The sequence below is a fragment of the Eublepharis macularius genome, chromosome 4, assembly GCF_028583425.1.
Source record: "Eublepharis macularius isolate TG4126 chromosome 4, MPM_Emac_v1.0, whole genome shotgun sequence".
NCBI classification, from domain to species: Eukaryota; Metazoa; Chordata; class Lepidosauria; order Squamata; family Eublepharidae; genus Eublepharis; species Eublepharis macularius.
In genome coordinates, this window is record NC_072793.1 from 85,526,486 (window position 1) to 85,542,051 (window position 15,566).

At 39.5% G+C, this 15,566-nt stretch overlaps 1 protein-coding gene across 1 annotated transcript in view; it reads right to left on the reverse strand.

Moving 5' to 3' along the window:
* Nucleotides 1-2,014: 2,014 nt before the first annotated feature.
* LOC129328135 (LON peptidase N-terminal domain and RING finger protein 1-like) overlaps nt 2,015-15,566 on the reverse strand; it is a 57,675-nt gene continuing 44,123 nt past the window's right edge. The window contains exons 10-12 of the mRNA XM_054976941.1: nt 13,890-14,052; nt 8,390-8,536; nt 2,015-2,390 (exon numbers count right to left, since the gene is read on the reverse strand). Coding sequence (XP_054832916.1) covers nt 2,226-2,390; nt 8,390-8,536; nt 13,890-14,052 — 475 coding nt within the window. The 3' untranslated portion in view covers nt 2,015-2,225. The remainder of the gene's footprint in view (nt 2,391-8,389; nt 8,537-13,889; nt 14,053-15,566) is intronic.

A 15,566-nucleotide genomic window follows, 5' to 3' on the forward strand; every position in this document is an offset into this window, starting at 1 on the left:
AGATCAAAGCATTTTACCCAAGTATTCCTATCTTCTGTATGGATAAATTGTAGAAAAGTAGCTATGTTGGTCTGTTGTAGCAAAAACAGCTCTGGAGCACCTTAAAGACTAACAAACATCTGAGCTTTCAAACCTCATAAATCAGATTTTTCCACCCAGACTGATCCCATATATGTTGTGTACAGATGTGATCATCGTTCTCTGATGTATATGGTAGAAGTAGAATTGTGCACTAATTATGTGTGGAAGACTAACATTGACTGGGACTGGAGTTGCATCAGTATAAGCTAATATTGAGGCTGATGCCCAATCAAAGGATACACCAGACACCAACTCTGGGATGAAAACAGGCTACAATTTTATTGATTACAGCCACTGGAGCACTGGCAAGGCAAAGGGAAATGGATCCACAGCATTGATTGGCCTTGCCACTGAATGGCACACTTCCTCAGTATACCTGCTGGGCACTGCTGGATGACAGGGAGTGTCCAGGCAACACCCCAGCAGTCCTTGCCACCCAGGGTGAACCTAGCAACAGCTAGGCCAGGCATGTACCTTTCAGCTTTCTCCAGATCCCTTAAAAGGATCTGGAGCTGAGCCCCAAAAGGGGTGGGGGCTGAGCCACTCAGTCAACACAACTCACCCCAGTGGATCCGGCTCAATGCCTCAAAACCACCATAAAGTTATAACAAGCAACCCTAGCCACAGCTGGCAGGCACCACAGGAGGGTAACCATCCATTCACCTCATTGCCCAACAGGAATGGCAGCACTGACTAGGAGGTTCAGGCCCCTCCTGCACTCCTCCCAGCAAGCCCCTTCAGCATGGATGAGAAGCCTGCCCTCTGCCTCAGCCTTACCTCCCGGCTGCAATGTCACGCAGTGGTGAGTCTGCAGGCACCTTTTTTGTAAACAAAACTCTACTCAGGTCTAAATCAATGTGTTAGTTTTCCTAACATAATTGGTGCACACTTTCTTTGATGGAGTTGGATACTGCTGGCTGCTGTTTCAACATTTAGGATAATTCTTATGATTAATACTTTAAAAACTTTAACCCTTCAGGACATTCTATGGAAATATGGTCCACAATTTTATTTTCTGTTGCTTTAGCAAAGTGTTTGGTTGACATCTATTTAACCTTTGAGGACTAAATAGTGTTATCCTTCAACATACCAGCCCCAGTTCATTGTTTGGGAGTGTAGCCTACTTCCAAACAATGTGCTTTTTATCTCCTACCATGCAAAAGTAGCTCTACGTGCTTATTTACCACCATTTTTGCTCTATTTACCATGTACGATTTTTAGCTGTAGTATATTTTTAATTTGTGGTTATACCACAGATGTACACAGTGGCTTCATATTGATTTTGGTATAGTAGAACAACTCCTGATTATTTGTAGAAGTAGTTATTTATTCCCTTCTCTCTTGATGAATAAAATAGGATGATGATACTCTTTATGGCTCATGTAGAAGGTTTTTTTTCTCATTTTCTGATATATTTATCAGTAACTTAGTGTGCACTCCCTATATATATTGTACAGAGCCGTGGGGGGGGGGACTACAGAATCACCATTAAATGACACAAAAATAAAGCCAATGAAATTCTTGGCTTGGATTCTATGAATGAGTTCCATGTGACCTACACAAGAGAGAAAAGACTCTCTGTAGCAGAAACAAACTTTCATTTGCAGAAGACGAATGGCTTTCTATAGGTCCTTGCTCAAACAGAACTGCTCTCTGCAGCAGAGGCTTGGATCCTATAAGTCCTATAAGTCCTATTCTAGGACTTGGATCCTATAAATGAGGTGTGTGCTAGATATAGCACACACCTCATTTATAGGATCCAAGTCCTAGAATCTTGTGCCTTTTACTGGGGGGGGGCTATTTTTTCTTTTGATCCAAGACAGGCAGAGTAGTTAGGTGCCTTGGATAAATTTCACTTCTAGACCTGCTATCTTTGGAGATCAATTAGAGATTCTCACGGGTGGTGTACTGTAATTAATAGAGCTTGCTACTATTTCATGCCTGTTTCCATTTATTGGTTCACTGACTATTGCTGAGGTCAAGTCTACAACACAAAACAAATACACATACAGAGAGCAAAAAGAAAAACAAAAAACAGTTAAGGCTTTACTCCAACCTCACCAAGAAAAATGGTGGAGGATACAGCACAGAGTTAATACCGTCCTTGTGCTCTGTAGATTTCTTTCTGGAAAGACACTGGAGAGCTAGCTACTGAATTCACTACTTTCCAAAATAACATTCAGAATATTCTTCAATTGAGTGAGACGGCTCTTCAGGGATGTGTCAGATAAGATAGCTAACTTGCGGTTCACGTCAAGGGGCAAGGTTAATATAAGCCACCAGCACCAAGATGGTCCATCAGGAGATGCCTAGTGGGAAGATATGAGAGAACGTTAGTTCGTTGTGTCAGGGATTCTGTGCCTTTACACATCCTGCAAGGGCAACTAAAAGCCACAAACTAGAGAATCAAGGGTTGAATTCCTAAACAGATTAGTATGTATGGAGAATTCTTCCATCAGTTGATGACACTGCATCTCCCCTCTCTTTTTGTTATGAACACAAGGAGGAGACATTCAGTTTCTGTCTCCATGACTGAAGTGTGGCACCACCGAAGATAATGAGGCATGCAGCAGTATAGTTGAGGGTTATATATAAGATCTCCCTGCGCCAGTCCATTCCAAGCACTTCCCCCCTGCACTAGGGTTGCTCCTGGGAAGTAGTTTTATAACATATGCTTTAGTTTATGTAGATTCTGCAATATTTCGCATAGGACAAAATTACTCAGATATCAATGGTATTCATCAGCATTTTGCATCAAGTTCCAAATAATTAGTAAAAGGAATTAGTAAGGAATGGAGACAGTAGCATCCAAAACATTATCGCTATTTGTGAGAGAAGCAGAATCTACAGTGCTTCTTCAACTAAGTTTTATACTTGTACCATAGCAAGGCCAGAACCTGGATAGCCCAGGAGAGCCTGATCTCATCAGAGCTCAGAAGCTAAACAGGATCAGCCTTGGCTAGCGATTGTAGACTAGGGTTAGTAAATGAAGACTAGGGTTGCAGAGGCAGGCAATGGCAAACCACCTCTGTCAGTCTCTTGCCATGAAAACCCCACTAGGGGTTGCTATAAGTCAGCTATGACTTGAAGGCAGGATTTCATTTCAGGGAAGCTAGATTGCTGGCCAGTATATCGTACATATTGCTGCCAAATATTATTAAACAAACTTTCTAATCAAGGAAGGGTGCTTGAGATACTTGTTTTTTTGCTTAAAATAGTGCTAAGGGCTCATTAGAAATCATAGATACTCTTTCTTTCAGAGACGCAATTACTACTTTAATGACATTTGAGAAGAATGTCACTGTAGAATCAGATAGAAAAGTATGAGGTACTGCCCTTCACTCAAATTTGATTCTGTGTTTTTAAAGAATAATCACAGAACCAAGTCATCCCTCTCCTCAGTAGTGAAAGAAGTCAGAGAGGAAGTCTATTTCTTGCCCACTCCTTTGTTGGCTCTACAGATCAAAAGCGAAAGCATCTACTGGGACATGCTTGATTAGGTATGCCAATACAACAGCTCCAATATGCTTGGTTATATCAGTCTTGGAATGCAACAGGCACATTACTTGGCCTTGCATATAGATTTGGCAGCCTTGTGACTGCCAACTCAAACTGTGACAATAACCTAATTGATACTGTGACCAGCTTTTAGACGGTATATGTCACTGTGCAGAAACAAACTTCTCAGATCATGTCCAATTCCAGTGCACAGCACTGCAGAAACTTAAAATGTGATTGACAGTAATATACAAAAAGGGGGGGGGAAGGACTGAGGTTTCTTTTTTGCAGTTTAAAATCCAGACAGCTCCGTTTCCAGACAATAATTTAAGAACTCTCTCTTGGGAAGTCATAACAAATGTAACTTTTTTTAAAAAAGACTACTTTTACAGAAACTATCAGTTTCTCTTTTTAATGTTCACATATTTTAAACTCTTCTAAAGAGAGGTTTCAGTAAAAAGGCTTTAAATGATAAAGGTAAGGGATGACAGACCAAAGGAAGGTGTTTATGTCTTGGTCTTACCCAAAAAACAAAAAAATTAAGATAAAGTTGTACTTACTTGTAATTAGAAGGTTGTACTTAGACACACATGTCTTTGGGGTTAATGCAATAGTCTGGGAGCTCAAATCTCAAGTAGCCATGGGCAGCAAATAAAGTGAATGATTTATCAAATTCTGGTTTCCATGGTTACGGGTAGCTTTCTTTAAGAGCAGAACATCCATTTACCAACTTATTTACTCCATTTATTGAGCAGAAAATAAAAAGTCTACTGTATTTTCCCTGCTATGTAAATAAAGTGAGAGGAGTCAGACTCAACACTGCGGAGAGTGCTTTATAGCAATTTAAAGATGAATGCCAAGATCAGTAAGGATATTATACAATGATTATAGTTTTAGGTAGGTAGCCGTATTGGTCTGCAGTAGAACAGCAGGATTTGAGTCGAGTGGCAATTTAGACCAACAAGATTTTCAGAACAAAAGAGCAGAGTCCAGTAGCACCTATAAGACTAACAAAATGTGTGGTAGAGTGAGAGCTTTCATGAGTCACAGCTCACTTCTACTGCTACAGATTAACATGGTGGTTACCCATCAAGATTTTCAGAGTGTAAGCTTTTGAGAGTCTGAGCTCCCTTCTTAGACACGAGTAGGAATGGAGATCCCTGAGCCTCTAAATATCTATTTGGGATTAATCCAGTTTGAACAGTTGAAACATACTTAGAATAACCAAATTCGATCTATCAGCCACAATTATTGTTAAAGTTTTATAATCAATGATAGGCCTATATGATGTTAATGACATTTTATCTTGTCCTGGTTTAGGGACTAATACTATTTAACTTACAAGTCCATGTTTTTGGCATTATTTTTGCTTCAAATTTGCTGTTGAAAGTCTTCATTAATCTATGGACTAACATTTTCTGAGCTTTATTCTGTTTCATAAATTGCATATTTTAATAAATATTTTCTGTATCTAATCATTACAATTTTCTTTTTGTACTTTCTAACTGTTGTGTTGTTCTCTTATCTGACTTCCTTTTATGTTGCTTTTCTACATTTATTAGTTTTTCAGTACACTGTTTTATATTTTGCTTCCTCTTTTTATTAATATAACTAGAGACGTTTATACTTAATCTCCTTATACATCCTTTACTAGTTTCCCATATTGTTAATTCTGATATACCAGGAATTATATTTATGCCACAAAATGGTTTCAAGGTCTACAGGAAACCAACTCACACGGATCAGTACTTACACAAAAACTCCAATCACCACCCTCAACAGAAAAGAGGCATAATAAAAACATTAGTAGACCGTGCAAAATGAGTATGTGAACCGCACTTTCTCAACGAGGAAATTAATCATCTAAACCATGCACTTCAAGCAAATGGCTACTCCAGAAATGAAATAAGAGCGATTAAACCAAGGATAAATCAAACAACTAAGGAAAAACAGTCTCCCACAGGAAAAGTGTTTTTACCATATATCAAAGGAATCACTGATCAAATGGGAAAGCTTATGAAAAAGCACAACCTACAAAGAGTATTCAGACCCACCAGAAAAATATAACAGATACTACGATCAGCAAAAGACAGTAGAGACCCCCTCACCTCTGCAGGAGTATACCGAATACCCTGCAGCTGTGGACAAGTTTACATCAGGACCACACAGCGTAGCATCCAGACAAGAATAAAAGAACATGAAAGACACTGCAGACTTGGCCAACCTGAAAAATCAGCAGTGGCTGAACACAGCCTAACTCAAACAGGACACAGTATCTTATTCCAATACACTAAAATACTGGACAACACTTCCTTTTAAAAAAAAAATTATTGGTGAGTATACTTTTCAAATTCAATACATACATTCCCTCAATATCTAATTAACCCTATCCCCCACCCTTTTCCTCCCCCCTCTCAATCGACTTCCAACAGCTTTCCAACCCTTAACCCCTCTTATTACTTAATAAATCCCTTACTCTAAGCACATTCTAATTTTTTTCCAGGTATTCTATCATATATATCAAATATCCTATCAATATAGTATACTTCTATCAATTATGCTATCAAATATTCTATCAGTATAATATACATCTATCAGTTATACTATCAATATAGTATAGATCTTATACCCCTCAATATAGCAGACCAGTATAATATAGTATAATATATAACAGAAGTCTTAATTTAAACATATTCTATTTCTTTTAAACATATATTCTATCAAATATACTATCGTCATTATAATATGTATTAAAACCCCTACTGTGTGCCCTGCCACCAATGTGGCACAGCACACAACACCGTACTACACATTCATTATATAATATACAATCTGATCCACTAACCTTATAGTATATATAGTATGCCCCATCAGTATATTTATTTAACTATTCCCTTATTCATATATTCTAAAAAAGGTATTACTTATCCTAGCCTCCCTATCTTATTCTTTACAAAATCAGTTCTAAATTTCACCCCTTTTCTACTATATTATAATCCAAACTTAGATTAAAATAGATATACATTCTTAATGGTAAAGTCACTTCTCTCTTCTGTTTAAAATGTCTTGTTTTAAAAATTCTCAAACTGCCACAGTTCTCCTTTCACATCCCATTTTTTTTCCAAAAGTTGTTTCAATTACGCCCAGTCCGCCAAATACTGTCCCGGATCCAGGTCTTTGAGTTTTCTTGTCATTTTATCCATCTCTGCCATGTACAACAATTTGTAAATCCAGTCCTCTACAGTAGGTACTTTATACTGGACAACACTTCCAACTACTTTGTCAGATTGCACAGGGAAGCCATTGAAATTCATACGCATACGCACAACTTCAACAGGAAAGAAAAGACTTTAAGGATGAATAGAGCATGGTTTCCAGTCCTGAAAAACACCAGGCTAACAAAATACTCTACATCTTACAATAGCCCTGCAGATAAGCATATCAAGCACCAATCCATATGCAAAAGAACTTCCTCAGGATACAGTGAAGCATTAGCATTCCATTACCATTCCACACCTTGGGAAACTCTTACAGGATGAAGCAACCCAAACCCACCTTCCTGAGTAAATTACCTGCTAACATCTTCTCCACAGTTTGACACTGAGAGATCTCTGCCTTTCAGTGCTACACCTCTGAAGATGCCAGTCACAGCTGCTGACGAAACGTCAGGAACTACAATGCCAAGACCACGGCGATACAGCCCGGAAAATCCACAACAACCATCATTCTCTGGCCGTGAAAGCCTTCGACAATATACTTTAAATGGTTGCATGACAATTGGCTAAAATCCATCAATTATCCCCCTGGTTCTCAAAACTAATGGAGATTTGGCCAAGCATGGATAAGAGATACGTTTAAAAAAAAAACTTTTGAGTTATACTTCTGAACTCTCTAATGAGAGGTTACTATAAACAGCTTCTTTAATAAATGAAAAATTCCCAAGTTTACAGTTAAAAATAATCAGAAACTAACTCAATCTATTTCACAGTAGAAAGACCGCCTCCTTACATGCTCACTAGCCAGACATTCAAGATATTCATCCCAAATTCTGCTGTCTGTGCTCCTGCCTACAGAGATGAGGCAAGTGATAACTAGAGAAAGGGCTTTTTCAGTGATGGTTCATATATGTTGTGTGAGCATTTTGTTTACCATGAAGACAGATACGTCAATCCAAACTAATAAGCCAGTGAAGTCACATCACAGCAAGATCCAGCAAGCTGGATCCAGCAAGACATCAATGAAAGACAATGACAATCACAGCTCTTTCCAACAATTGATTCCTGGGGTTGTTGGCCCCAGATAAGAAATAACCACCTGCATCCACGGGCAGCTGTGAGAACAAGGAAGTAGGAGGAATTGTCCTTTCTGCTCCTTCTATCAATGGATCTAGCTCTTCTGTCAGCAGAGATCTGCTTGTGGAAGAAGGAAATGATTTCACCCCCTCTTTACTGCAGCCCAGCAACCTGCATGTCTATTGCTCCACAGGGATCCCATGATGACCCCAAGAATCAACTTTCTTGTAGTCAGAATGGGTTTCTGGAAGGAATGGGAAAATCTGCAATCCTTTGATCCTTCTGCAAACAGACTACTGGTTCAGCCTTTTGTATGTCATGTCCAGCATGATTCGCAGTAGGAATCTTGTGGGGTTTTTTCTAGAGACAAAAAATTACAAAAGACCCAATTTAAAGAAGCAGAATGGGTACTTCTGAAAATTGCATCTTATATATTTCTGGAAAACCATCCCATTTTTAGTTTTACTTATCCTAGAACATTATGCTTTGATCATAGACAGTTCCCAATGTGTAAGTACCTGTATGTCCTCCTCTTTTTCGGGAAGGGGACCATAGTGCATCAAGCTGTGTCTAAATGTCATATAGCCATTTTCATAAAACTTCTGTGTTAGCTGGTATGTGCAGTCATGCAACTTCTGGAGCTCAGCCAATTCTTCTCCTTCTACCTGCATGTGTTGGGAAAAACAGAAGTGTGTTTCTTTAAAATCTATTTACACCCAACTTTCTGCCAAAAACTGGAGTCAAGGGGGCATACATTTCAAATTTAAAACAGACCATCCAGATTAAAATATCACACATACAAAATAAAAGGGGAAGGAACCTCCCTTTTATCCTCTGAGAACCAAACACAATGTCTAGCAAACCACTAGAACACCCTGGGTATCAGCAACTGAACTCTGCCAAAGTATCATTTAAATATTCCTGCTCAGCAGAATTTCCTGAATTTACGCTAGAAATAACCTTCCATTTCCTTTGGGAAAAGATAAGATTTGGGGCAGGAGCTGAAAACAGATGAGAAAAGAAGGGAGAAAATGAGATAAAAGCCATATGATCCATAGAACTTGATACAGTCATTTGGGGTCATACCTGACGTTGCCCCATTGATAATACAAAATGAGACAAAAAAACAGGCAAGTGCTACCTTTTATTGAACCAATTTCTGATTGTTTTCAGGAGTTCACCTTAATTTGGTGAGGGGATTTGAGTGTGTCAGTGAAGCTGAGAGCAACACCATCAGGAGCATCATTCGATCCCGAGTCTAAACTCCTAGCAGTCTCCCTCAAGGAAGAATGATCAAAGCTGAGACACTAGAGTAAGCTGCATCCACCACCTTCAGGAATCAACGATCAAATCAGCAAAAGAGAACTCATAGTTCCAATGGTGATGGGGTAGAGGAATCCTTGAAGGATAGCTACTGGGCAGCAGCAGCAGTAGAAGGTGACACTGGTGGAGGATCAGTCACAAACAATGGCAGTGTAACTTCAGCTAATGTTGGTTAATACTGCACAGAAGAAGGCAATGGTAAGCCACTTCTGATAATCTCTTACCCTAATATGAGACAATATAAACAAAAGAAGATATAGTGCCGGAAAACAGAACCCCCAGAGTGGATGGCACTAAATTGGCTACTGGGGAACAGCAAAGGACAAGTATGAGTACTGCTGTTCTTAATTATAGGACTGGAAAAAAGGGGATGCCAAAGAGTGCAACAACTATTGGACCACTGCATTATTATCCCATGCAAGCAAAGTGATGTTTAAAATTCTACAACAAAGACTCTTACCGTATATGGAATGAGAAATGCCAGACATTCAAGCTGGATGGCACTAGAAATCATATTGCAAATTTATGATGACTAATGGAGCATTTCAGGAAATATCAGAAGAAAACAGCATGTTTTTTATAGTTTAGAGCAAAGTTTTTAAATGAGTGGATCACGAAAAGCTATAGATGGTGTTAAAAGAAATGGGTGTGCCAGAACATCTGATTGTTTTGATACTCAGCTTCTACTCTGAACAAGAAACTACTGTTAGGACAGAATATGGGGAAATGGAATGGTTTCCAATTGGCAAAGGTGTCCAACAAGGAAGCATATTATCTCCCTATCTGTTCAACTTACAGGTGGAACATATCATAAGGAAAGCCAGATTAGATTTAGAAGGTGGAATGAAAATTGGTAGAAGGAGCATTAAGAATTTGGAATATGCAGATGATACCACACACAATACAACTACTGAGGAAAGTTAAAGGAGAACATGAGGAAATGAGGAAATTGTAATTGCCAAAAGATTTTCTATTCCTTGGTTCAGTCATCAACCAAAAGGGAGGCTGCACCCAAGAAATCACGAGATTAAGGATAAAGGACGTGTCTCTTGGTACCAAGATTAAGATAATCCACACAATGGTATTCCCCATTACTATATACTGATGTCAAAGTTGGACGGTAAAGAAACCTGACAGGAAGAAAATTTATTCATTTGAAATATGGTGCTGGAGGAGAGTTTTACAGATCCTATAAAGATCTCAAAAAGATAAATGGGTTCTAGACAAATCAAGCCTGAATTCACCCTAGAAGCTAAAATGACAGAGCTGAGGCTATTGTACTTTGGTCTAGAGATGGGCATGAACAGAAAAAAAAATGAACACGACGTGCGTTGTTCACTGCCATCCACGAACAGGGACTCACAAACAACCACGGAAATGGCCCTGTTCACGAACATGTTCATGGTTGGCTGTTCGTAGGGGCCAGCAGGCTCTCCTCCAGCCATCATCCAAGTTTGATCAAGATCCCTACTGCACCACTCACAGAAACCCGACCTGAGCAGGCACCAGGAAAGGTACCAATAGTAAATAATAGCTTGGCCCCAGAGCTTGGCAGCAGCCCTGGAACCTGAAGGGGTAGATCCATATCCCACAACACAAAGAAAATTCAAGCTCCAATGCACTCTTCCTGTCTCTCTATCAAAATGCCAACAGCAGCTGTCTCTCCCTCTCCACTGTCTGCAAAGACTAGCCAGAGCTGGGAGCCCCCCCCCTCCCCCATGGTCTTTGCTCTCTTGTAACAAATTTGGAGCTCCACACTTGGAAGGAAGCCCTGCCTATCAAGCTAAATTGGGGTTTCCAGGGCAACAGCAGGAGTTCAGACAGAGTTCAGACAATCCTTGCCTACGTTACCAAGGGAATTGATTGCAGGTGCTAGACTGTCTGGCTTGATGAACAGCAACAAACGAGGCTTGCAACGACCACCTGTTCATTTAGAATGGGGCCTCATGAACAGCTTGTTCTGGAACAGCAGATTGGGCTGTTCGTGGCTTTTTTTTGTTAGTATTGCTGTTTGTGCCCATCTCTACTTTGGTCATAAGACAAGACATGGGAAAAGACAATAATGCTAGGAAAGGTAGAAGGCAGGAGGAAAAGTGGATGGTTTGACTCAATAAAAGAAGTCACATCCACCAGTCTGTAAAATCTGAGCAAGGCTGTTAATGATAGGACATTTTGGATTTCATTCATTCGTATGGTAGCCATAAGTCAGAACTTACTTGATTGCTCATAACACTGATGGACACTCCCAATTACGATGGTCTGGGCAACAGCTAATTTCTATTAATAGATGTATAATATTTTGAAGTTCATAGAAACTCAACAATTTGCTGAATAAACTACTCAAAGTGTTGCTGATTCACCAACTCAACCAAAATATATAGACATAATATCTATAATTTTTAGTACTACAGGAATTAATTGCTAGATCACTGAACTACATCTTTGACAAATTAATTAATAAGGTCCATTACTACCCAATAAAAGTAAGAGTTAATGACACTTCTTTATTTCTGGAAGTATTTCCATCTGTTATAGTAATGAAGAAGGAAAAAATGTTTTTACCCCTGAGTAGTAGCTTTTGTATATTCAGTTGCAAACTCTCTCTTCCTTCCTCTCTCAAAACAACTTTTTAAGAACCTGCCAATTCATTAAACTGAGATGGAAAACAACAGAAAAACCTGAAAAAACACTATTTTTTCCCTGAGGTCTTTTTCAATTTTTCCAATTTTAAAAAAAAGGGAAATTTCAGGGAGGACTGGGGGGAAAGCTCTTATACTTTAGACATATTTAATATTTTCCATAGTGTTTTTGTTTAAATGTAGATCATTTTGGCAATAGTGATCTTTTCCAGATGTGACTTTTTCATCAGGTCTGGCCCCATACTGCACCAATTTCTCTCCAGATTTCTACACACAGTCAAAAGATACCCTGATTCAGAGCCAAACTACAAGTGACATTTTTCACGTGAAGGACACTTGATCGTTTTCACAAGTTTTTCTGGGAACTGAAGTCCCTCTCCCCCACCCCTTTTCCTTCTGTTCCTTCCCCTCTCTGTTAGAATCACTGTCTGAAGAGCCAGAGAAAGCCAGCGGCAGCAGCAGCTTTTGCAAATCGTCTTGCTCCCGGGGAGCTGCTCTGGAGAAAGCTGACATGTCGGTGAAGCTGAGCAGGTCGCCCAGGGAGAAAGTTGCAGCTGCCCACCCCCAAAGTTCATTGAGAGCAGGATTGTGACTGGAGGAACGATTTGCAAAAGCTGCTGTTGCCGCAGGCTCTCTCTGGCTCTTCAGGCAGCGATTCTAACAGAGAGGGGAAGGAACAGAAGGAAAAGAGGCGGGAGAGAGGGACTTCAGTTCCCAGAAAAACTTGCGAAAACGATCAAGTGTCCTTCACGTGAAAAATGTCACTTGTAGCTTGGCTCTGAGTCTCCACAATGCTTTCCAGACTTTTTTTGCATTCTACATGGAGAAAGGCTACAACTGCTGCTTTTCTGAAGTGCAGAATGCTTTCATTGGTGTGAAGCCTGGCCTTGGCCCTGCATTTCACCTTCCCCTTTATTCCCCTGCATTCTGACTGGTTGAACAGCAATCAATCAAGTTTTTTCCTGATTTTTTAAAAAGTTAAATAGCAACCTTGCAACTTTGGTGCCATTAAAAAAGACAAAATCAAAACCCTTGTAAGTTTCTTCAGCCAATCACTTAGGGAACTGACGAGTCCTCAGCACCCGCAGCAGAACTGGGGCATTTTTCTAGTGCAGAAATAAAAAATAGACACCACTTCAGTTCAACTTTCTCAAAGTGTAGAATTAAAGAATTGAAGCACTATGGGACCAGAACCAATGAATAAAGCAGATCCAATCTTCATGGGTAGAATACACAGAAAGCCTTATGTAAAATTCACCATGAGTAAGAGGCCTGTGTTTAAGGATACATTATTAAAGGGATCAGTGTTTTCAATGTTATAAAGTTCAGCTTAATATCCAAACACCCAGATGTCCTAACTATTGTGACTAAGCATTTCTGTTCAAATAATACACCTGCTTTTGTTTTCTACAGAATTTGTTTTCTATCTTCAATGACAAAAAATTAAAGATACAGGGCTACAGTAGCAAAGGGTGCAACAGTTCATAATGCTTGTGTATTGGGTACAATTTTTCTTTTAGAATTTAAAAGCCTAGATTTCTGTTTTCTGTAAGTATGTCAAATATTACAATTGTATATGCTGAGTTATAAAATAAAGCATTTTATGTAGTTCAGTAAGAGAAGATTTGGGCCTGATAGGAAAGTCAGTACTATTGCATACAATTCCATTTATCCGCAAATTTCCTTTTTTTCTAGGAGGGATAACCACCAGCAAAAGGTGGAGGAATTTCTTTCATGACTTCAAAATTTCAAGAAATGTTACCTCTCTACTGAAAGGCAGACTATCAACCAATTAAGCTTTCAATTGGTTGATAGCCCATCTTATATTTTGTATCTCTCCTTCTGAAAATGCCCAACCAACAAAATTATCCTGTTTTTGCAGCTGTATAGTGACTCAATAACATGGAGGACCATCACTTGCAACCACTATACAAAACAATTTCAGCACTGAGTCCTCAGAGGAATATTTGGTTTTCTGTCAGCAAGATGTTTCATCACCATGTTAAATTTTTGATGGCCATCACTTCTATGGGACAGCCCACAAGGCAACATTCACCTTTTCATCTTCCAAGTATTCAATATCAGCAGTGTTGTAACCATCCTTGTGCCCCCGTCTCAAAACCCGGAACCTCCGCTTGCCTGTTGTGTTCACAAAAGACCGTCCATCAGGAAGAAAATCTATTTTCTGAATCTCCAACATGCAGCCATAGTCAGCAAAACTGAGAAGTAAAAAACAGTAGACAAGCTGAAGAATGAGATTGTTTTTGATCGCACAAAAACTGGGCTACATACTCTGTATCAGGCATCTGACGAAGAGAACTTGATTCTCGAAAGCTTATGCTAAAATAAAATTGGTTAGTCTTAAAGGTGCTACTGGACTCTTTTTGATGTAGAATATATAACTCTCATGTAAGTTCTGTTCCTCTTTCAGAGTCTATAAAGCATCATTGCCACCTTTAAAAAGGGAAGGGGTGAAACACAGGGGAACAAAGATGATTTAGTGCCTTGGCTTGAAGCAACAGAAATTCACCCTTTTCCATCTGAAAGAGATAGTGCAGCTGCTCTAGCTACCAAATCTGCACCTTGTAAATACAGTCATTAAATGCTCACTGAGAAATTCTTCAAATATGATTTCATCTGGGTTGGATACTAATTCTAGCTTTTGACTACAATAATGTCATAATGGTTCAGAGGGGAAGAAAGGGGGAAACCAAAAGACCTCCTTTCTCAGCCTCCATGAAGCATAAAGCCTCCCCTGGCACAACAGCCTACATGCTCTCAATGGTAACTGCCACCAGGATGTTGCTTTAAGATCTTTGGTAGAATGTGACAGAATAAATTCTGCCTCTGCCATAAACAGGTACACTACACCTTACCATACTATATACACAACCTGTCTCAACTGACATACATAACCCGGTTCTCAACTTAAAAAAGATGAACTTTATTTGGAAAAGTACTTACAAGGAAAATAGGGACTAGGCAAGGATTTCAGACACATGGGAGGATGCCAAATGGAGTTAAATTATAGGGTATGCTTAGTGATTTACATTTTTTCATAGTCTCTCTGGGCCATTTTGCCTGAATGAGCCTGTCTTTCAAGGGACTCCACTTCCCTTGTTTGCTCCTTGAAAAGACAATATTCTCCACCTGCAGGGCTTTAACCAATTTTGTTATAATCACACCTTTTGCCCTTTTCCTGCTCTGGCTGGTACTAAGGCAATCATCTGAGTCCTTTTGGAGGAGAAATGCTATCCCCTTCTTTGGTGGGAAATTGAGATTTGCTGTCCTGTTCCCACTTTTGCTACAGATCCTGCCTGAAGGCTTAGTCTCTTCTTGGAGCTTAATTAGAAACAGGGAAATCATGGGGACCAGGGGTGGGACTCATGAGAAAGACGGATCCCTTATGTTTTTATGCTTTACTAGCAGGAACATCAACTGACAGCAGACTGGCAGCATATCCATGTATCTGAATTGCTAGTGAGTCCAGAAAAATGAATACTTTAACCAAATGTGAAATAACTTTTGATAGATTCACATAATAGCTTGTGAATCTACTTCTTCTAATATTCCTATATTTGGAGGAGGAGAGCAATTTTCAATTCTTTTCCCATTGCTGTACCCCTCATTACCCTTGTGGTGTTCACAAGGGTTAACTGATCCACCAACACAACACTCAAGAGGGTGACTAAGTTGGAATAGAAGGTAGGATCGTCTAGGAGAAACACCAATA